Here is a 24668-nt window from a genome sequence, read left to right as displayed (position 1 = left end):
CTACGCTATATAAATGTACCTACATTCTACGAAGTGGTAACTAAAGATGATAAAACGTAAACAAGAACTGTAGACTCAAATCTATAAACAATTTTAAACCATAAATAATACACTTATAATCAAGCTAGGATGATAACACTTCAACAAGTAACAAAACAAAATCGTATACTTAGGTAGGTATGTACAAGTACAATGATTTAGCAATCGATACTTGTTTTTCCAAGATAATTTTTTTGTTTACTTCGGTACAATCTTTCAATTTTAAATAGCTAGGTAGGTACCCGAATTTTTAAAATGCATGCCAATTCAAATTCAAATTCAACTTAGAGAAAAATAAGTTGCATGCGTGCACAAGCGACCAACTACATGTTTCATTCATTTATGTAGCTATACAATATAGATAGGTAAAAGTACAGCATTGAAAAATTATTGAAATACATGGAAGAATAGGAATAACATCGTCGAACCCGGTCACACCAACAGATCTTTAAAATTGACTGAGGTACTCGTATAGTTAAAATATCTATCATCTACAAGATACATATATTTTTTTATGAAGATTTTCAACTTTTCGGCTTAGGTAGGTACTTACACTCTGACATGTCAATCTTTTTTTACATTCGTGTATCTACTTTACTGCATTATGTGCAAGAATAGTTTGCATAATATATTCCTTGATTTCTCGTATTCATTTACAAAACATCGCAAAAATAGAAACGATGAACAGAATAAATAAATACTAATTATTTTGAAACAGATTACAGAATTTCAGAAAGTTTCGAGTAAATACTTATTCATTTGTAAACATAGCGCGTATTTTAATAAATTACTACCCTTTGAACATTTATGACCAAATGAGAGCGTATTTTTACAGTATTGTTTGCAAAAGATCGAAGTCGAACTTTAGGCAGGTGAGTGAGAGTAATAATATTCAAACAGAGGAGAACGTTCCTTTTTGATAGGTTAATAATAAGCTATTTTCAAAAGTTTTGGAATCACAATATTTAAGAAATTGAGAAAAATTTCCAACAATACACCACCATACAATATTCCAAAATGTTGAATTATAATTGATGAATTTGTAAAAATACTTGGACCATGAAAATTTAAAAATCAATTCAGGCAGAAAGCTATAACGTTTGTATTTATAATAGAAATGTTTTCCCCAAAAAGTCACTGCCAATTACCTATCCGCTGGATCATTGAATAGATGAATACCTACCAAACAAAGTTTTCAAAAAACAGACGTCATATTTGAATGATTTTTTAAAAATATTTCTTAAAAACTTTTTGAATTGAATGTTAAGTATAGAGGAGAGAGAAGGAAATTAGATTAAAAAACGAATTATAATTTCAAAATTAAAAAAAAAATATTACCCACTCTTCTTTAAGAACAATACGACTTTTTGCTATCATTTTTGCTAGAAAAATCTGCTGATAGTCGGTACCTAATTATTACTTTTCTCAATAAAAGCAATCAAATTAAACTTGCTTAGTTACATATGTAGTACTAATAAATACACTTACACATGGAAGCCTCATAAATGAAACGATAAAATTAAATAAATATACTTACTATGTATGTTATACTTACCTACCGTTAATCTGCAATCAGCTGTTGGAAATTATTCAGTATCAGGTAGGTGAAGGAAGGCATATTTTGGCTTACCAGTATCATTACAATGTTTACGTGTAATTTGAAACTTGAAAGGAAAAATTTCCATCGAGTAAAAAATATAATTTGTTTGTATTTTTTCTCCTTCAGTTAGCAACAATAAAATTCTAAGTTTAGATTCGATAATATTTCGTAGATATCTACATATCCCCGCAAACTTATGCTTTAAAAAAAAAACAATACCTATGAATTCCTCAGTATAAATAAATTTTCGTAATTGCTAACAATTAGTTTTCAATACTAAAGACACTATTGGGTTATGAAAAATATCAACAGGCAAAAGATATTTGACTATAAATCATACAGGAAATGAAATATATTGCCCTAGTGCAGTCACGAACAGTAAGTTACATTGTTGAAACAATAATTCCCCCCAGTGTACGAAGTACGAACACAAACACAAACAGTTCCTTTCTCATACCATACAATTGCACCTCTTAAACATCATTTTATTTTATTTTTTTTGTATATACGAGTATATAAGCTTGTTGGACTTAAATTCAAAGCAAGAAAAATAAAATTTGGAAAAAAATCATGGTTTTTTTGAAAGTTCATATGTACCTATCTAACTTGACCCGGGTTCAATTTTTCTAACAATGAAAAGATATAAGGTATCTACTATCAACTACCTATCTCTACAATAACACCCAATGTAAACTTACATTTCAATTTTCAACACATAGATAATTATTGCGGACACGTAAGTGAAGTCGTTTTTCCATTTTAAGTGTCGAATGAATACAGCCAACGGATTGGTCGGTGTCGGTGGCTTACGAATGTTTCAAACATTGTTCAACAGAACGGAACAATCGTCTCAGCTTAGAAATTACATAGTGGGCGGTAATACAGGAATTATTTTAGAATATAAACTTTGTAGTGAAGGTTATTCGCTCGCAAACTCTACTCGTAATTACAGTTTTGCTTTTTTTAAAAACTTCTACGAATACATGTCTGCTGGCATAAATCGTAAATTTGTCGCACATCGGCCATGCATTCTAGGTTGATGATATTTTGCCACCACTTAATACTTATTTGTGAGATTATTACAATTGCGTTTTAGTTTGTTACGAAAATAATCTTGTAATGGAGGACATACCTGCCTACTGTACACTCAATTAGCATCGAAATTAATCCTCTATAGTGTACATATATTTTTCAATCAACTGTTTGTTTAATGTTTATGCATCATTAAAAATAATTACTCGAGTAGGCTAGCGCAATCTGAGAAGTTATAGGCCTAGGTTAAACGTGAATAATGAATATCTATGGTTTTGCAATGCACAAATGATGTACGGTACTGTGTATGATGCAGTCAGTATAAAGTACATAAGTACAGTACCCGAGGACTTGAATAGTAGGTGCTATAGGTAGTTCCTGTACTTGTATCAAATATTAAGTTGATTAAAATATTTTTTCTATGTAATGCAGCATGCAAAGAAATATTGAGTGTCCCTCAGTAAGTTTTTTGTAGGTATTTGAAAAAAGTAGATTGGCAACATTTTTTGGATAGACAGTTAGACACATATGACCAATCTCGAGTCATCATTTCTGTTATGTATTTATTTACTAAGTCCATCTTACATTTTAACACAAAAATGAAAATTGTTTGTGAATGCTCGATTTTTCTCAGCCCACTGTAGTAGAGATACCATTTTGTGAGCCTATATTCATCTCCACCTTTGGTTTTGCACTTTACAGAAATTTTGAAGAATGAAAGTTTTTTTGAGAAAACTTTGTCCAAACGGAAAACAGTGAAAAATAAACATTTTCCACTCATTTCAAACCATATTTCAGGCGCTGGAAGAAACACATGTCTCCTATCTTATCTTTCTCATGACTCTGAGTGCGAGCTACTGCAAGTATGGGCATGGGCAATTGGGCACCTGGATATTAAATTTAAAATAAAAGAATACGCATGCATGTATGTATGTAGTTCGAACACGAATTAATGTCAAGTTGAAGTATTCATTTTACAAGAGATAGGTAGGTAAAGGTATGTTAGTCTGGGAACACTTTCTACTTTCCAGTTGTTGAACCGTTTAATAAACTGATTATTTACAAGTAATCATAATTACATATAAACGTTGCATAAGTTATCAGTATTCAGTAATGATTCAGACAAACCGTTGACACGAGTTATTTTAGTTATGGCTTGAAAACAGATAAATTTAGGCCTACTCAAGTAACTTAACTTTCAGGCAACTCGTTTTAAAGAAAAATGGTCAAATTTGTGTTAACAATAATTTAAAACGAACCATGCATAAAATAAAATAAAAAGTAAGGGAAAGATAAAAATTATTACCTACTTACTCGTAGCGCCTTTGAATAGTAACGTTCAAATATTAAACCAAAGATTGAAAGACATGACTTAAAATAAAATCAGATCTACATATTATACTTACTTTCCACTCATGCACTTTTGAAGACTAATTTTTCTCGAAAATCGTACACAAATTACAAAACTTGGTTCTAATAACGAGAAGACCAAAACAAAATCTAAATTTCAATAAAAGCAGTACACGTTGATTAGTTCTCTGATAGGTAACGGGGATCAATTCAAAAAGAGAGTTAGGTGGGTCAAATTGAACGATCATTCCGGAAATGAAAAAGTAAGCAATTTCTCAAAATGAATTTCTTAATATCAAAAAAGTAATTAAAAAGCAAAATAGGTAAATACATTCAATCCTACCACCAAAAAATTAAAAAATTTCATTGATTATGATAGCGCAAAAACCATGCTTTTTCGAGCCACTCTCCAGTTTCTGACTCCAAAAAAATCCATCATGTACCCCCCCCCCCCCCCCCCTCCCAAGGAGAATGTTGTCAACCTGGGGACTGTGATGCGTTCACTTATTTTATACGTACTATGTGCAACTAGAATTTTGAAATTGAGCCCATGTGAATTGTAAATAAATGTACAACGATACGATGAAAATTAACATTGGAATATCAACCTGGCAACGCTGCACAGTGCACAGTGCATCCTAAAATTCGAGCCGGGAAAAGAGTATGAGTACTGCGATAATTTCACTGTACAAGTTTCGTGAAAAATTGCGAATAAGTATTTTTCTTTTCAGTTTTTTTACTTTGTAGGGATTCTCAAAATCTTATTTGCACAATGTTCATCTCACTTCTTTTTTCAATCGTCAAATCTGCGCCCTGTTCTCACATAGTGTCAAGATAGGAAGTCGCTCAAAATGCCTAAGTATACCTATCTGCTTCGTAGATGATAAATTTATATACGTATGTATTCTTGATTTAATACTTATATGTAGGTCTATCTAGTGCGAAAAAAATTGAAAATAAATCGTACCGCTATCACTGACACTGATCGTGAATACGTTGAAGTTTCCTGTTACAACATTTTTCAATTGCTTGAACCCGTTATGTAAAGCATATCGAAAATCATTGAACTCATTTATTAGCTTATATAATTATAGTAAGCTCGAATATTAGTTATTCAACTAAATCATGTAAGTAGGTAGTAGACAAAGTATCAACTCAACCTACTGGGTACTAACGTCCGTTTGGGAAAATATCCGCATCAAATGAACGCAAAACGCATGAGCTACGTATAAAATTAAGAATTTCATTTAATACCTACTTAATAGTTATCTACCACAAAAATTTTCAATTTTGAGCATCATATCAAAATACATTACATAATTATGTAAGTACTCGCATCATGAAAAGAAAAAAATGTGCGGTATTAGTTTTATTTATGTTTATGGCAGACACTGATAGGTTGACAGAGACACTAGGCAGTACACGTTACAACTTACAAGAATGACATAGCTATTTTGAAGAGCACCAAACAACACTAGTATACGTGTGATATTTTTTCTAATATATTTATCCCCATCCCATTGAAATTATGAGTAAAGCGCATAGAGGTGATAATTATGTCCATAGTAAATTTATATTGGAAAATGAAAAAAAGAAGGTTACCTATGAATGGAAATTAATTTTGCACATAAGACTTTTACCAACCAAAATTAGTCAAAACCCCAAGAACGAGGAAAGTGGACATAATTCATCTTCTGTATTCTGACTGAAGTCGACAATCAAGTTCAGGGGAACCCAAAACCTAATTTTACACGTAACCATTAAAACAATGTCAATGACCAGTTCGATAAACATTTGCGAATTATTCAATTCCAACATGTAGGCCATCAGATGTTGCATTGATCCATTCCATACATTTCACCATTCTGATGACGATTACCCTCACTGAGCTTTTCACTTGTACATATCACTTCAAGCCACTGTCTGTCTCTGTACTCTGTATTATTAAAAATGAAATCCTTTCCTCTCTACATACAAAACAGAAACAGTAGTACCACTCGAGAATGACATCAAGTAGGTAGGTAAAGCTAATAGGCTGACGTAATCTTGAAAAGCTACGCCATCATCGACATTGCATCACATATCATACCACGTTTGATAAGTCAATATCAATCATTACCAATCGGAATATCTCCTAAAAAAATTTTAGTCAGTCTTCAAAAAAATTAAAAAATGAATCAAAAAGAACAATCGAACAAATTGTATTGAAAAATACCATAGCACAAAGAAAAACACAACTAAAAATGAACCTGTAAAATACAATTTGATGGACGTAAAATGAATATTAACAATCGATATTGCTTACTGTATAATTTTGAAATACAAAAACAAAAATCAAGCTACTTGAAAAATTAAAAAAAAATTATAATGAATTCATTTTTCAGGTAAACCGTGTATGTAGTTGTACTTACATAGACCAGTTACACAAAACTAATTCCGCCTAAAATGTTATTTTACAGAGACATTTAATTAGAAACTATATTCCCTAGGAAATAAAAAAAAAGATATGCATTAAGTTACACGACATAAAATAATAAAATGCTTTAAAAAATCGTAAAAAATTAATTTGTAACACTGTTGACTTTCATTTGTCATTCTGCTCAAATACAAAAATCAAATACTTAACGAGATTTTTTGGACTTATAGAAATTCTTTTAATGGTTTCAATTGATAGGTACGAAGTACTTGAAAAATTAACACAAAAACTGTTTTTGGACGTTAACATACTTAATTAATGAAAATAAATAAATGCATACTGAATTCAAATTATTGGCGATTTCCTCAAGGCAAAAATGAAACAAAATATGCCTAACATTACATAATAGAACATTCGAACATTTTCCTAGAAAAATAATTCAGTTATTTTGTCTTCTTTTTTATTGAGTAAGTAAATGAAACGTCACAGAACGAAATTAAGATATCTACATTGAAAATAGACCTAAAGGATATCACTCGTTCAAAAACACAATCATTACCTACCTCTAGTAAAGTACATGCTTCAAAATAAAAATTTATGCGCAAAATTCTTTCGGATTACTACTGCTAATGGACAAGATAAGTTGATAGACTCGCGCAAGACACCAATAATATGAAATCAATGACATAATTTATATGATGTTGATTGTAAATAGTAAACATAACGGGTAGGTAATAGGCATAAATCAGTAACAGAACAACAAAAACAATGTAAAGATTAGGTAGATCTTCTTCGATTCCAAAATCATCAAAACTGCAGATATAAATATAATAATAACCACTTCATCTTTCAATCAAATAACAGTTACCTACTCCTCAATTTTCCCTCAATTCTTCTTTCATTGGGACTTGTTTCGAAAATATAAATTATAAACAGAGATGTCTAGGTACAGAAAAATAAGTCAATAGTAACTTATCATTAGAAAAACACATCGCATAGCACAATCAGATATACAAAAATGAAATCGAAGAATCGGTGGTCTTGCCGAAGGAATTACATCAAAAATAAATTTTCAATAAATACTGCTCCAATAATATCTAAATCACAAATTGGACAAAGATTAAAACAAACCTCATTTGGACGTACCGGTGTACATTAAAGGAACTATGACCAAATATTCCATCATCATTCAAACTTCTACATTTCTGTATAAATGCAATGGACTACGCGACGATTCTTCATCGGAATCATAATAATACCTCTGCTTAGGCGACAAGCCTTTCTGTAATCTTCTAACCGCTTCTTTGATTAAACCGCCGTCTTTTAATAATTCTTGCAGCATTTCATAAGGATCATCCGAACTACTGCTCGATTTGATTAGACTCATATTTTTAATAGTTCTATGAGCGCAAGTAACATTAGCTTTTATACTATAATCATTACACGAATTTTTTACACAGCTTTCACAACAATCACTTAAACTACGACTAGGATTTGAATATGGCGATGGTCGAACAATTCTCCGTTGGTGACGAGTTTTGAACCCCGAAAGCCTTAGGTTTTCCTTTATTTCCGAAACTAGGTTTTCAATATCTCTGGAGAGAAAGTCTTGAGAGGTATTATTCTCATTTTCGGGCAAGAAAAACATTTCTTCCCGACTAGGCATTATACGGAAAACACCGATATTCGACAATATTATCAAAACACGACTTGACGCAAACACGTAACTATGTAACACGTATCGATGTCGAGCACTTCTTCGGTAACAATAAGAGAATTAATGTAGCACACAAAATTTTTAAAATTTTAGACTATCTTCACAATCATAACAAACCAAAACAACAAACGCAAATACAAAACAACATTGCTGCACACACTAACGAGTATAATACGAATGGGGAAGAGAAACACAACACAAGAAAGAATGGGTCAACCACAGTTCCCAGGTCATACCGAAATCCGAATGGAAAGAGGGGAATGTTTTTGTTTTGATCAGGCGACGCGGCGCGTACTAATATTTTATTCGCAGAAAGTAGTTCCCAGAAAAATGCGATAAATTTACAGTTCCAGCATTTATTTGAATACAATTTTTTGTAGATACGTTAATAGCGTTATTTTATCAAGTATAATTATAAAATTTATTAATTTTATAATATTTAAATAGAATGTAAACAAACGAACACGATAAGAAATAATCGGTATAAAGTGTAAGCAAGGTTACTCCACCCAACCCAATACCGGTATGGCGAATGACGTCACACAACGTGACTAAAACCTTCGCTGTTTGAGCAATACCACCTATAGTAAAAGGCCTGAGCGCTGTTTTGTGACGTCATCACTATTGGGGAGTACATACTCCGATAACACTATAGAAATGAATGCAATTGAGGAGCTCATTGCAAAAGTAGCCCTTGTCACATGAACCTATACAATCTCCAAAGCTCTCCCTTGAACGTACCCAGTATCATGAATGTATACTCTACAAATAGTGTTGGGCAAATTCGCGAATATTCTTTTTTTGCTTGCGCATGCGCAAGAATATGCGCATATTCTTGCGCATATTCCGCAGATTCTTTTCAAAAAATTAGAAAATTAATGCTTAATTTAGAGATAATAGGGAAAAGGTTTTGGTAACTTTCAAATTATGAAGGAAAATTGGAAATTTATAAAGAAAAGTAGTTGTAAAACTTGTAAATTGTGGAAAATTGTAGAAAAATCTTTAAATTTTTTGAAAAAAGTCCTGATTTTCATTTTTTTCAGAGAATATTCTCCAAGCGTTTGAGAATATTCGCGAATATTCGCGAATATTCTCAGATTATGCGCATTGAGAATATTCTCAGGCCAACACTATCTACAAAGCAATTCCACTCAGGGCTACTCAGGGTAGACTAACTTGACGGTCATTTCATCATTACAACATGATCTCCGCTGTTGGCAATAGATGCAATCGAGTAAAACGTGTCTAAAAGTTCATGTGACAAGGGCTACTTTTGCAATGAGCTCCTCAATATTAATGCACTAGAACGAAATAAATCCCAAGAACATTTTATTTTGCGTTTTAAATCACATTCTGATATTTAATAATTAATTTAAGATCACTAAGGAATGATTTAAATGAACAAAATGAAAAAATGAGGTGATAAACAACACTGTTTTTCAACATTAAAGATGAAAGTTATGCATACACATGACAAAATTATACCTTTTGGAAGATATTACAAAACTCACTGGTGAAATATAATGAATAATTGTCGAATTTGTCCAAATCCCACTAAATTAAAATGATATCAACTCTAATTCCAATGTGTGTATTCCATTTCCATTTTCAACTACAGGTAAAAAACCACAGGACAGATAACTGTTTAGTTTCTTCAGCAGTGATATGATCGATAAAAACAATTTCTCTGATTTTGCTGACCAACTTGAGTGATAAAATTGATGATTCGAACACTTTCAGCAAATTGGTTTGAGATTTTGATGGTTTCTTGATCAGATATCCATTGTAGTTGGATGGTTGTATTCTTGTATTCACTATGCAGGTTTAAAACTCATTGTAGATTTTATGGTGCACTATTCATTTCACTGCAACGTTATTCAAGTAAAACACAGGCACTAGTACACATCAGTTTTCATTTTTATTCACTTCACAAGATATCTACATATCCAAATCACACAACAGTCACAACACAAACAGATCGCGAAAAATTCACTTTTGTACAAAAATAAATGATAATCCAACACCACCAGTAGATGAAAACAACAATATTTCATCACTGTACCACATTTTAGAACGAATTTAATTAATTAGTCATCATTTTAATAACTTTTTCAACGAAAGTTTTACTCAATTTCACGAATTCGCCATTTAATCATACGTTAAAATTCAAATGGTAAACACAATCGAGTCCCCTTAAGGTGTGACGTCAGAAGGTGATAACGATTCAGCGCTCAGGCCTTTTACTATAGGTGGTATTGGTTTGAGCTGTTGGCTGTCTCTTTGGCAGGAGGCAGACATCTTTATGTTGTTTTCGGTAAATAAACTAAAAAATTAGGATTTTAGCGAAGTCGCAAGACCTAACAATTTTTATTATTCAAATTCAAATCAACCTTATTCATCGAAAAAAGTAAAAATGAAGGTGCACTGATCTTACAGAACTGAAGCACTTCATTTATATTTTGTAAAAATTTATTTCAATTTGAATGAATTGAATATTTGAGGATCTTAATGAAAGGAGATAGTCGATAGGCCTGAGTAATTATAAGCAACGATACCTAGTTGAAAGTAAGAGCTAACGGTACAACTACAATCTGCATATTAAGTCAAATTCTGAACTTCTGAGGACTGACCGGAGACGGCGGAGACAGACCTGTCCCTGAGCAGAGACTTACAGAATTAGGTAACAACTGCATCCTGCTTCGAAAATAAAATAAATGACTCTGAATCATCAATGATATTGCATCCCTTATTCCCTTGAAACAAAATTTAAATGATGAGGAAATGTTATTTCTTAAATAAAGTGTTTTCCGCTACATTTAATTGAGGTTACATTAGGCGTAATGCAAGGTATGGTGAAGAACATGCGATAATCTTGAGTCTAATTATATAATACCTCCACCGTATTGCACGAAGAATATGAAAATCTTGGCTCGGTGGCAAAGTATGTCAATAACCCAGGTAAAATTGTACTATTTGTACCGAAATATTTTATTGTGCATAAGTGTATAAATACATAAATGTATATTAATGTCACTTGTCACATGTAATCAGTAATCATCCATTTGATTTGGGCTGTATTTCAAATTTCAATGGACTGGAATCGAACTCCCCTTCATTGATGATAAATTGATAATAGGCCTATCGCATAGGTACCTACTTACAATTTTTTAATTCGTCAGGAGTTTGTTGATGATTGTTCATTTAGAGAGGTACCTACTTGAAGTGCATCAAAAAACTTATCATTTTCACATTCTTTAAGGTTGGTCTATACTGAATAGTGATTAGTGAATATTAGCATAACACATAACATAACATAAGCATACAACATAATAGAGCTCCTGTATTATACTCGACATAGGCATGACATAAGAACTCAGCATTCTTTAGTGATTATTGATTGAAGGAATATTTAAAATTATTGAGGAAATCATCAATTGCTGAAATTACTCGTATTACAGAAATTGAAAATGATTAAAATTGATGAAACTTCTTGGAAAATTATTCAAATTGAAAGTTTTTTAAAATAAATATAACGATAAAATTGTTTGCAAATTTAAGTGTATAGGTAACTACTATAAAAATATAAAATCTACTTTATTTAATAAATTAAAAAAAATAATATCACATAACACGTTCAAATAATCTTGAAATTTGAGCTCCATGTTTACAGTCGTGTCCGTGTTATAACTGTCATAAGACATAAGCATACATTAATATTGATACAAGTTGGAGTTGAGTTAACTTTTATGTCTTATGCTTATGTCTCACTGTCTCAGTATAGACCAAGCTTGGCTCTTTTTTCTTTCAATTTAAATCTTGATGTTTACTAGTTACCTTCGCCTTTAGACTTTGCCTTCGACCATGTTCCTAGTGTCATACGTCGTTATTTATCAATTAATTAGGCACCTTTGTATTTTTGTGAGTCATATTGTTCATCGCCTTCCCTCAGAAGCTCAAACAGAAAATTAAGATACTGAAAACATTTCCAAAAAATATGCCTATTGCCTGGGCTTGCTCATTTTTTCATTTTCTAAGATCGATTGAAAATGAATGAATAATTATTATTGTCATGTTGTCTTCGTGCTGAAGCTTAAATTGGTTTAATCAGTCTGTAATATTTTCATTCCGATGCTAGGCCTTAGGCAGTTAGGCCCAATATTTTGATAAAATCAAAATTTGTTAGCAATGTTAATATCTGTCACAAACTCACAATTTTAAAAAAATTAAAAAAAAACTAATATGTGAAAGACGCCGCAAAGTATGTACATTTCAAACCTTCTTACTTGTTCACTTTTCCCTTTTTCCCAACAGTGCCTAACACCGCGTTGCATTCTTACGGTTTCATCTTCACCAAAACACATTTTGTTAGTATTTTGTTTTCAATAATTTAGTTGAAATTGAAATTATTCTTCTCATGTGTACTTGTTCCAAAGGTTCCATGACTTCCAAGTTCCATATCCACAGCTGGGCCGTTCAATATTCAACGTAAAAAACTTGGTACTGTCGCAAGTAGATACTTACTTGTTGCTTCCTAGCTTCTTTTTCAATGCTCCTTCCGACATCCACGCCTTGAGTAGCTATCTTATGCATTTTTACATACAGACCCGGTACCATGGTTGCAGTACTGAAGCTCTGCAGGGAGATAAGATATACTGATAACACGGGTGTCGGTTGGTTTGTTATCATCCCTTTCAATTTCAATTTCATTTACATAAATTATTTTTATTGAAAAGACTTTCGAGTTTCGTGTTTTGTTTTAATTTTGAATGAATTGTCCCAATTTGAAATATTTTGGTTAATTATCTTTATTTTTCAAAAATATGTGATGAAAAGTCGTCCAATTTCTGTTTCATCGTAACATTGCGAAATATTGATGGATAGTAACAATTCGGTAACTCTACGAAGTGTACAGAACGGTTCAAAATGCATAAAATTGAACGATGGTTCGGTGTTTCAATTAGGAAGAAATCATGATACGCAAATAACAGATACGAGATGTTCTCGAGTACAGTGTAAGGTCAATTACAAGATCATAATTTTCATAAGATACGCAGTATAGATAATTTATATCTTTTTCCATTGATTTTCAAGTGTTAGTCTCTGCCGATGTGAAAAATTGTGAATTGGTTGTTGAACAAGTTGGTAACAACCCATCAGCAATAAACGGAGTAAAGCTCAAAAAGGGAGAAAAACGTAAAGCTGTCCAAGGTGATATCATCGAAGTATTAGCATCCGACCATTTATTCAAAGTTGAATTCCCGAATTCTTCTCGCATGGAGTCCACTAAGCTTGATAAAATTGAGAATGGTGCATCACCCGTTAAGAAAACTTCGAAAACGAGCGGTACTTTGGATTATTTTTTGAAAAATTCAGCCCTGAAACAAGTAGGATGTTGGGAATGTGTTACTCCGGATAGTTTATACGTGTTTTCATCAGATGGTATCAAAAGTAAAGAGAAGGTAAGTAATCACTAACACGACGATTTCATATTTTGTTTTCATAGTAGAATGAAAAGAATTCATACGATCGAAATTCTTGTATGTTTGTAGATAGCCGCATTTGATTTAGACGGCACCATAATCACAACATTGTCAGGGAATGTATACCCGAAAGATCCGAATGACTGGAAAATTGCGTATGCTAATGTGATAGAAAAATTGAAAGAATTGCATGGTGATGATTACAAAATAGTATTCTTCACCAATCAAGGTGGTATTTCAAGCGGTAAACTAAAAGTATCTGATTTTAAGAAAAAAGTCGAAGCGATTGTAAGAAAAATTAATTTACCTGTGCAAGTCTTCGTCGCCGGTAGAGACGACATTTGTCGAAAACCTCGTCCAGGAATGTGGAATTGTTTAGTGAAGAATGTAAGTAAGTAGTTGTTGAATTTTACTCAACTGTGCTCAGCAGTTTTCTAATTTTCAATTTTTTTATTCCAGAAAAATGACAATATTCCTGTGAATTATGAAGAATCGTTCTTTTGTGGCGACGCAGCCGGAAGACCGGCGAATTGTGAACCGAATAAGAAAAAGAAAGATTTTTCGTCTTCAGATCGATTATTCGCTATAAATTTGAACTTGAAATTTTACACGCCGGAAGAATATTTTTTGGGATGGAAACCGGCGCCGTTTAAGTTACCTGAGTTTTATGCGAAAAATTTGAAAGATACTTCTTTACTTGAACCAGAAGGTGCTAAATTAACGGCTGATTCCACCGAGGTACCTATATTTTGAATTAATGTATCACTACTTTTTTCATTGCTACATTCTTCAGTAAGTTAATCGATATTTTTTTTCTCAGATAATAGTCATGATCGGAAGTCCAGGTTCAGGGAAAACATTCTTTTCTAAAACCTACCTAGAATCTGCAGGATATGTTCATGTGAATCGAGATACTTTGAAAACTTGGCAAAAATGTGTGAAATTGACGCAACAAAGTGTTGCCAATAAAAAATCGGTTATTGTAGACAATACAAGTCCCGATAAAGAATCTAGAGCTAGGTACATCAACGTAGGAAAAGAATTCAATGTTCCTGTGAGAGCTTTCTGGATGAATGTTTCATTGCATCATGCTAAACATAATAACACCGTTAGTAATGTTTCACTCTTGAAATTAAGACTTGAAAAGTTTTTTTTCACCAACTGTATTTTTTTTTTTTCAGTTCCGCAAGATCACTGATACTACTCACGAAATCATTCCTAATTACTCATTAAATCATTTTTCGTAAGTTGCAGCGACGACTAATTCTCATTTTTTTAAGCTACGTGAATAATAATTTTTTTTTTAAATTTCAGAATGGAACCGCCGGACTTGAGTGAAGGATTTACTGAGATAGTTCGAGTTAATTTTGTACCGAAATTTAATAATGACGAAGAAGAAAAGCTTTATTACACTTATTTATTAGATTAGCGTTAACGAGCTTAAACATGGGTAATCATATGCTCAAATTCGTGCCTTGGGGTTTTCATCTTAAAGATGACCAATGTATTTCTCGTGATTTCCATTTTATATTTCTGGCAGTGAACTTTTGTATTTCTCCTTCAATTCTTCATTATATTTTCTTATGAATTCTGCAGTTTGATCTTTTATTGATTCGTAATTCATTTTATTTTGTTTCTCTCCGTAATGTATTCGTATTATCTTGTATAATTACCGCGAGTTTGCGCTTTAAAGCTTGTAGTTGTTTATGTGTTTCATTTGCGTTCAGTTTTTTCTATAAATTGTCCACAATGTTTCAATTTTTTTACCAATAATAAAGTATGTATGAATGTCTTTTTAAATGCTGTGTGACGGATAAAATTATAAATTTTTTCAACTGAAGTATCTCGTATTTTTGCTGTACGTTTTTCATTTCATCTTTTAAAGCATCTTGTGTTTCTAACTTTTTGGATTCGATTCCTCATCCAGTTTCTCACATTTTTCAAATGATTTCTGAGACAAAACAAAAAGTGAATAAAAAATTTCATGAGAGTTAATTTACTTTCACAATTGAAACCTCAAAAAATAGGCGTACCTACCTATTTTGAAAAATATGTACCTACCCAAGTTCATTCTTTACACCAAACACAAAATTGGAATTTGAGATTTTCAAAACACTTCGATGGCACCAATTTTGAAATTGGATGAAACATGATGCGAATTACATAATAGGAACTTCAAAATATTATTCTACAAAAAAATATCATGTTTTGTCTACGTCCGAATTACTTTTTGCCGCTTCAACTTCTGAGGTCGGCAAACCACTCATCAAAGTACGCAGTTAGGTTTGAGTTGCTGCATTGCTAGACAAAATTTTTATTCAACATTCGACACCTCTGATGGAATGAAACGCATACTATAAATTCTAATTAATCTCATGTAAAATGAAAATAATAAATTCACCAGATAATAACACCAAAAAAATGTAAACATCTTCATTAACATTTAATAAATGATTATAATAAAGTACATTCTCACGCGTAGGTAAGTAATATTAACGTGTACAAACAACAAACATAATCTTTAGTAAATAGAAAGCAAAAAGAAAAAAAAACAATAAAATAAAATGAATTATTCAATATACACACCAACCATATGCATAAAAACTTAAAATCAAAATCAACTTTTCCAATAAACGAAACAAAAAGAAAAAAGAAAAAACAGAAAAGAAATTAAAAATATCCAACTGATTACACAAATTAATACACTCGGTAGTTCGGTTGACTGTAGGAATTTTTTTTGGTTGAAAAATTAGCTGCTTAAACTACCCTAGTGATATTACGTTAAAGCGATAATATTGTATTGTGCTTCAATTTTCAGTCTTACACGGTGTCTTTTATTTATACTTGAGACCAGAAACGTTATTTATGTATATGTAAATTCGACTACATATGTATTTATGCAACATCGAATTATTATAATAATACCTAGTGTTTTGAACCCTTAAAATTACCACAACAGAAATATATTTACGATATATAATTTATACGATATAGGGTTTCATTTTAATTAATATATTATCTAATATATTGCAATAACAAACAAAGGTCATGATCACAAACTTGATTTATTCCATTCGTGAAGATCTTATATAAGTATGTTCGTAATATAAAAGTACCATTAACAACAAACAGGAATGATGTTACAGTTATAAGTATAATTTCATCTTTTTATACCAAAAAAGAGTTAGGTAAATACAAAAAAAAGTAAAGGTAAAATAAATAACACGATGGAAAAATAATTGTGTTTACGACTAGCAATAAAATACCACAGTCTCGTAATTAAATAAAAAAGTGTGTTTACACGTTGCAAACAAGACGTAATTATTAATAAAATTAAATGCTTTTGACAAACATTTCATAGTATGTATAAAAGAGTTTTCTTTTCATTTCAATTTGCATCTTTACTTAGTATCTAATGATTTAAATTGACATATGTATTATTGGGGGGTATGATGCGACTTTTTAAAATCATCGTAGGTATTAAATTTTAGAGGACATAATATATGCTTTAAATTTAATGCTGCGTATTAGTGTATTAAAGCAACAAATCACATAAACTAAAGATAACAATAACATTATCGTGATGAACGCTAAAATTTCAAAATCAAGTTTCAGATGTGAAATTGCAAATTGAATGTTGACTCTTGAAGTTTTCATAATTTGTTTAATGCTTTTTGCAAAATTAAAAAAAAAAAAAAAAAGTATGGTTACATGCAATGCATGAAATATATGAAATATACAAATAATATAGTCAGAATCTTCGAAGATCCACTCGTTGCAGTTTCACCTGTAACACTGAAACTTTTCTAGAGCAACCTTATTTACAATAGTCATAATTAATTAATAATTCGAAGCCTTCGCGAGTCATGAAATTAATCGATTAATTTGAAGAAATGAAACAAATCTAACAATAAGCCAAGCAGATACTTCAATTTTACCATCTACTTGACTCGTAATCGTAAGCTAAACATCACACTATAATTTCGTCTATCACGATGCACAAACTTCAAATTTATAATAAGTACCAACGAAAAATGAGTAAGTGTCGCAAAATACCATCCAATTCGTTCATAAGGTACAACATTTTCAATATTCTAAGCTTTATAAAATGTTTGTCAACCACAATGATTCCATGAAAAACAATACCACATGTACATGTTAATGCATACAAAATTAGGTACTTTTTCGGCAACAGAGTGTCCTATCATATACGTATAGTAATTAAAAAAGGTTGGTAACATTGATCATTTTGCTCTGAAAAATCACATTCTTGGTAAACACCGAAGGGCCGAACATGTAGATGAAAAATGGCATAAGAGTAGAATTTTGCAAAATCTTACAAATTGTCGACGAACGAATGAAAAATGTTCTCTGACCAAATTTTAAAAGTAGCTCACATTTCGAACAATGCAAATGCCATTTTTTATCTTAATATGATCGAAAAATTATTTCTTAATATCATTTACATTGGGATAACGTTTAAAAACTTTATGAATGTAAAACGAATGATAATAGTTATTCACAATACCTTGTTCCTAGACTAAAACGCTACACATATCACAGTAAAGTTCGGAAGATGGAAATAATGAATTTGGTAACAGTCGGTTTGATAAACAATACAAATAAACAAATATAATAATATTTGACATCTCCGAGTTGAAACAAAACACGCAATGTTTCTAAAAAGATAACAAATCAAATTGCACACTTTCCAAATCTGTTTCCTTTAAGTATGCTGCGGTAATGTGTGTCAAATCATCTTAATTATTCATTTCGATTGAATGAACTTCGGATCGTGTGAAAGTTTTACAAAAATGTCGCATAGAATAATCGATTTCAAATAATACCGAGATTTTCAACATTGAAGACGAGATAAAAGTTAACGTCTGATGAGTTGCGCGAAAATTCGAATATCTCCCCACAGGAAAATGCGAGGAAAAAAAATTGTCTCAAATTAGGTAACATAAACAATTCTACAAAAAATCCTGGTTTCAAAATTACTCCTTTCAACTTCTGGCTACCATTACCGTATCGTGAACCACACAAATGAGGGTCACAGGGAAAGAGCCAAAATAATTTCAAAGCTACGCCAAGCCTTGAATTTTTTCATCAGTTTCGAAAACAGAACAATAAACTGCATAAATAACGAAGCTATCGTAAAATTATCAGCAATTTGAAACCAGAAATTGACAAATTAATTTCGATATCTTAACGATGGAATTTTCATTATCATCCAAGGTGTAATTCTCAAACCACAAACTTTCATGTGATGGAAAAATGTACAGTTTTTTCCATTGCTGTTTCAATTTTGAAAACACGCCGATTGTTTGAATAATCTCAAGTACATATTCTAATACTATTAAATTAACAATCGATATTTCAGTTTTGAGTGGTTCACAGCGTCGGTAATGGTAAATCGAGTCGAACGTTTTGAAACCTATAATCTCGCCGAGATAGAACTGGGAAAATGAAACATATATGATTTAAAAATAATGGGTTTTACCCGATCGTCCATATTGGTCCACATAAATAATCATGTATACAAAAAATGATAACAACAAAGTCATTTTAAAAGCGTACCTATAGCAGAGAAAGGTTTGAATTGTCCAAAAAATGATGTACCTGTCAATATGTACGTATACATAAGTACATAATAGTACAACACATCATACACAAAATGCAGAAAACACAACGAAAATTTCTTCAAACCAATCCCTGGAAAATATGCAAGCTACGTAGACTAACATCAAAAACGTCAAGAACACTGATAAATAATAATCGTTAGAAATTTAAACAAAAAACTCAAATTTAAATCATCACTAGTTGACAACTAGCTAATTTTTTACGACGAAACGCGAAGAAAAAAGTTACTTTTACAATCCTCGTTTTTCAGCTTCTTTTTTTTCTTCTTCTTTAAAAAATGAGAGAAAAATTACAAACAATGTGAAAAAACCTGAGTTACGTTAATGGTTAATTTAAAAATTTCTCAAAAGAAGCTGAAAAATTGCGAATTTGTGTCTTATATACCGCAGCACGACGTAAGATATTGAATAAAAATAAATATTTCTGTTCGACTAATGAGAAAAAAAAACTTCTTACGATGGAAAGTGAACAACGAAAAACATAGATAACCACTGGTTACAAATAAAATAGCGCTTCGATGAGATCTTGTCATTGTAAAATAATAAATTCAAAATACTTGTAACACTTATCAACATTAAAACAATAATTTCACGTTACAATATTTCATTCGGAAAACGCGTTCCCTTCCGATGATCAATAGGACAAAAAAAAAGTCAGCGATGAGAAATTATTAGCTGACATAAATAAAATAAAAACAATAGGATGATTATTAAAAAAAATTAACAAACAGGAACTTGTAAAGAAACGATAACTGGTCGAAAGTCACACTTCGTCATTAAATCAATAAATCTTTCTACTGTCGCATACTTTGTATGCTTCATTTGTTTTACTATTTTTCAATAGTGTTAAGATTTTAAAAAATTTTCAAGAAATGAAAAAAATTACTTCGCTTGAATAAAACGCAAACTAAAATAATATAAAACAAATACACAAACTGTTCGAGGAAAATAATAACATAACAGCCAAGATAGAAAGGGAAAAATCAATAATGATGGGTAAAATAAAAATCATTCTGCTTTTTATTTCAGAATCGAGGAGGTAGGAGAATAATAATTTCTACTCGATGACGAAACCTCTGGGAATAAAAAACACGTTAGAGCTGCAGCTAAAACGCGTCAATTCATAATTCAAGGTCTTTACATAAAATTGGTATAAGATACTCATCTGAATCGTATTTATCGGGATGAAATATAACAGGGTGAACATCCTTCTTCTTCATTGGTTTCCAAGATTTCCCCATGCATTCAGATACCTCCTATATTACGATAGATTTAAAAATATAATAAATATAAGCAAACAAATTACGACAAAATGGAATACAATTAACATTACCTGTTCTATTTCTTTAGATGTGGTAGTTGGAGAAGCTGTGTCATCGAACGATTCCATCATTTCTGATCGTAATACAACCAAATTCTTTAAAACGTTGCCACGTAAACGAGAAATAGCACGCAGATCATCCACAAAATACTTATATCCTGTATTGCAACACGACAAAATGGTATTATTTTCAAAATCCACATATTTGAAACTTCAATTACTTTTTGAAAAATATAGGTCAGCAATTGAGTTACTTCGTACCAATGAGAACAATCTCCTCCAAGTTAACACATCTCCAAGATGCAAATATGAACGGGTTCATATTTCCCATATTGAAATCATCTTTCACTAAAACATCGCTATCAGAGTACACAGGTGAATCAACCCACCACAAGCTACGAAGTGAATTTGAATACATATGTAATGAGTTCAATGCATTATCGTTGAGCTGTAAGAGAATAAATAAATCTCATTATAAACTGATGGATAACTATCACATATCTGGTTGTAATGAATTCAACGATAAATACCGTTTCGCAGAAGAAAAGTCTCAAATGAGTTAATGGCATGGCTTTTTTGAGAATTGTTTTTTCTAATTCCAAAGCAGCGTAATAAGCGTGTATCACGTTCAAACGAAGTTCAACATTAGGACTGTAGTCAGAGAAACATCATCAGAAATTTCAAACATATTTACCTACCTACGTACGTCAACGACGAAAAAAACGTCCATTTACTCACCAATATTTAACTAATTCTGTCCATTTGGCATCAGTGGTACCCGGATGATCTTGTACATTACTATGGATATGAATAATGATTCTTTTCAGCGAAGAACAACTACATAGCACTTGGAGAAAGTCATCGTTAACGTAATCGTAGTTGACACTTAATACCTATAGGGCAATTGGAACAAAATGTTAGTACTGTACTTCAACGAAATCTGATATGGTTTTGAAAAATGTTCCCGTTACCTGAAGATTTTCGTAATTTTTCAAATAGTGAAAGTCTAACGAATCGTACACGTATTCTTCAGGATCGTACTTCATCGAGGCAATACCCAAAATTCTAATGGTTTTCGAATGATGATCTGCGATAGTTTTTAATATCTGATTACAATATACAATCAGATCATGTAGACAACCGATACTCAATTCTTCCAGTTTATCTGTTTTCGTAAGTATTGTCAAAATATGATGGTACATCCGACTGACAAAAACATAACAGAGAATTCACTTTAGCACACGTAATATGTACAACTTAAGAAATACATACGTGTTTGATAAATTGAATATTCACCTGGAGTTGAGAACTGAAGCATTGCATGAGTTGTTTTTGGAAGGATACAATGCGCAATGATTAGGAATAAGCATTAATCTATTTAGCTGTGTATTGCCAGACAATATGTTTAGAAGATCGTCTGTTAAAAGTGAACTCATCGGATCCAACGAATCGAATAAAATATCAACGTTTCTAACAATTTTTCCAAACGTATGCATGAAATATTTTGCTTTTTCTTCTTTATCTTTATTCATCATTTTTAAAGAAAAAGATATGGATTTCCAAAAACACGGATGATACAAACCACACCTCCATCGTTTGCAAGTTGAGGAAGCATTCACTTTATCGGGCCAAGATAAGTAAGCGAAGATTTGATCTAATACGACGTTTGGAATTTCATTCCAACCTCTCGAAATTTGCGTTTCCATCTTAAATTATTCAACTTAATATGAACATGGTAAAGTGAAATGAAAATAAAACTCAGTATCACACAACGAACACTCTTGACTTTTGACTAACTTTAGCACGATATTACAAATTCAAGTATAACTTTTAAACGCTTACCAGTCAAGGATTATGATATTTTGATTTAATAATAAAACGAATACATTTTTGTTTATGAAACGCAATAATACGATCTTCTGTATGGTTATGTCATAAGGTGTAATTTGTTCTTGTAGTAGTGTAGTGTAAATAAGATAAAACTTGCAATCAGCTGCTTGCTGTCGCAAGAACCGAATGCCAACATCTATAAACTAAGAGAGGTTGTCTCATAACCCGTATCCGGCGTTGGCGCCTGGGAACAGTCCCCGCTTTTCCGCACCGCGGCGCGTGACGTCACTGGAGGAAGCCAACTTCTTACTGAAGCGGTAATAGCCCATTTTTCGTGGTTTTTTCGATTTTTTGGACAAACGAAGGGGTTTGGGTAAAATTTTAATAGAACTTAATTTCAAGATATTCAAATTTTCTATCGATTGGTGTAAAATTTATTGAATTTCGTGGAATAATGACGATTTTACGAGCATTTTTATTCGTGAAGTTTCACCAAGTGTTCAATTTAAATTGAAATTAATCGAAATTTTCAGTGAACACCTACGTATTTTAAAAATCCAAAATGTTCAGAATTTTGTGCTCTTTAATATGGTCTATCATTAAAAGCCCTAGCTTCTAACAATAAAAAGTTTTCAAAGTTTGAATAAGTAAAAACATGCTGTGCACTATATAGACATTCGGATTGGAATCAAAAATGCACAAAATTTTCAGTGGATACACTAGTATTTTAAAAATTAATAATGGCCATAATTTTATTCTCTGTAGCGTGGTTTTTCATTCGAAAACTAAGCAATTACCGTTCAAAAGTTGCTATCAAGGTTCAAATTATTATACACACAGCTAATGAAAAAAAAAGAGAACTTCAGCGATCTTTTTAGTTTTTTTTTCTCTCGAAAAACGCAATTCATCTGTTAGAAAAATTCTATAGAATGAGATTATGATTAATAATTAAATAGTTCATTTCAATATTCATCCATCTATTAGCAAAAATCAGGAATTCAAATACAGAAATAAAGATACTTTTACAAAAACACAGAAGATACAAAAAGTTGAACGAAAAATAAATATTAATAACCAACGAATCACTGAACTCTGAAGAAAGGAAAAAGAAAAAGGATGATTGATGATATGATATTATATTTCTGTATCTATTAGTCTTTTATCTGCATACTTTGATACTGCCGATCACACTGAATGACTGAAACAAAGCAAAAAAACATCATCAGGTTCAGAATATTTATTCAGTGTTGTTCAAGATAATATCAAATATGTAATGAAATAAATCACATCACGAAAATGCATTTTCATATTTCATCTTTTACTGAAATATTATGAAAATCAGAAATCCGTCATCCGTCACCACTTTCTACAAATCTACGTACGGAATTGTACCAACAATTAGCGAAAAAACACAGATCTAAGTTTTCACAAATTTCCCAAAGATGAGACATTAAGCAAAATTTGGATCCAGAAATGTAATTGATTAGATAAAAATCAATTTAGAATCAAGTAAGCAGCAATAAAAATGTAATGTGAATCATAATCATGATAGTGTCATTACAACCAAGCCCCCAGCCCGTTCAATTTTATTCTAGCAGTTGGCACGAATATGTTCAGCTCATTTAGTAGAGACAGATTTTGAATATGAACATGACTTGAAAAGTGAGCTGCAAAAACTTGATAAAATTGTCTTAATTGTCCATCCAAAAGAGAGCTAGAAAGAGATGCTGTGTTATCAGTCAACTTACACAGCTTACACTTACCCAAAGAAACTCCCGCATCTTCAGCAGCAGTTCAGCAGAACGAACGAATGGAACTGAAACGAAAGAAAACAGTTCAGTTAACAATTTACATCACGTTCAATAATAATAATTTGAAGCAGAAAATATCCAATGAAAAAAATCAGATCTCAATCTCATTATAAACAACTGCTCGGAATGTTACAATATGAATACATATAATTAAGCCGAATCGATGTTACGTACCAAATAGAATGTTTCTTCTTCTGCTTCAATTCATTTCTTCTTCGATTAAATATATTAATTAATTAAATGCAACGGATTTTTGAAAAAATGATTCGTAAAAATTTAATCAACACCGCTCAACTCCATTATCACAGTGCAAAATTATGTAAACAAGCAATACCTACTTATTTTCTTTCCTCCAGTGACGTCACGCGAGTCGATGGGCGATTGAAAAATTTTTTACCTATCTTCTAAAATGAGACAACCTCTCTTAGTT

The 24668-nt window shown here is 31.6% G+C and overlaps 3 protein-coding genes across 3 annotated transcripts; 1 reads left to right on the top strand and 2 right to left on the bottom strand.

Annotated features, from left to right (window-relative positions):
• Nucleotides 1-7626: 7626 nt before the first annotated feature.
• On the bottom strand, nt 7627-8103 carry LOC135840601 (uncharacterized). Its single transcript, XM_065357227.1, has one exon. It carries the CDS (start codon nt 8101-8103, stop codon nt 7627-7629), a length of 477 nt encoding a protein of 158 aa, XP_065213299.1.
• A 4443-nt stretch (nt 8104-12546) lies between these two features.
• Nucleotides 12547-15474, top strand: LOC135839035 (uncharacterized protein F21D5.5-like). The gene is made up of 7 exons (XM_065354883.1): nt 12547-13166; nt 13246-13613; nt 13704-14021; nt 14094-14372; nt 14455-14742; nt 14816-14877; nt 14949-15474. Exons 1-7 carry the CDS (start codon nt 13028-13030, stop codon nt 15061-15063), a joined length of 1569 nt encoding a protein of 522 aa, XP_065210955.1. The 5' UTR covers nt 12547-13027; the 3' UTR covers nt 15064-15474.
• Nucleotides 15475-16058: 584 nt separating this feature from the next.
• On the bottom strand, nt 16059-22586 carry LOC135839036 (F-box/LRR-repeat protein 21). The gene is made up of 7 exons (XM_065354885.1): nt 21894-22586; nt 21569-21803; nt 21336-21490; nt 21128-21248; nt 20859-21045; nt 20610-20755; nt 16059-20532 (listed from the first exon to the last, which is right to left on the bottom strand). Exons 1-7 carry the CDS (start codon nt 22301-22303, stop codon nt 20398-20400), a joined length of 1389 nt encoding a protein of 462 aa, XP_065210957.1. The 5' UTR covers nt 22304-22586; the 3' UTR covers nt 16059-20397.
• Between the last annotated feature and the right edge of the window lie 2082 nt (nt 22587-24668).

Source organism: Planococcus citri, chromosome 3, assembly GCF_950023065.1.
Source record: "Planococcus citri chromosome 3, ihPlaCitr1.1, whole genome shotgun sequence".
Classification (NCBI taxonomy): domain Eukaryota; kingdom Metazoa; phylum Arthropoda; class Insecta; order Hemiptera; family Pseudococcidae; genus Planococcus; species Planococcus citri.
This window is presented reverse-complemented; position numbering and strand designations above follow the sequence as displayed.

Excerpts from the sequence above, each read along its gene's own strand:
- LOC135839035 (XM_065354883.1), top strand. The coding sequence starts at position 13,028 with ATGGATAGTAACAATTCGGTAACTCTACGAAGTGTACAGAACGGTTCA. Across the intron at positions 14,373-14,454 it reads TAACGGCTGATTCCACCGAG|ATAATAGTCATGATCGGAAG; the intron begins GTACCTATATTT and ends TTTTTTTCTCAG. Across the intron at positions 14,878-14,948 it reads TACTCATTAAATCATTTTTC|AATGGAACCGCCGGACTTGA; the intron begins GTAAGTTGCAGC and ends TTTAAATTTCAG.
- LOC135839036 (XM_065354885.1), bottom strand. The coding sequence starts at position 22,303 with ATGGAAACGCAAATTTCGAGAGGTTGGAATGAAATTCCAAACGTCGTA. Across the intron at positions 21,046-21,127 it reads GACTTTTCTTCTGCGAAACG|CTCAACGATAATGCATTGAA; the intron begins GTATTTATCGTT and ends ATTCTCTTACAG. Across the intron at positions 20,756-20,858 it reads GGAGGAGATTGTTCTCATTG|GATATAAGTATTTTGTGGAT; the intron begins GTACGAAGTAAC and ends GTTGCAATACAG.
- LOC135840601 (XM_065357227.1), bottom strand. The coding sequence starts at position 8,103 with ATGCCTAGTCGGGAAGAAATGTTTTTCTTGCCCGAAAATGAGAATAAT.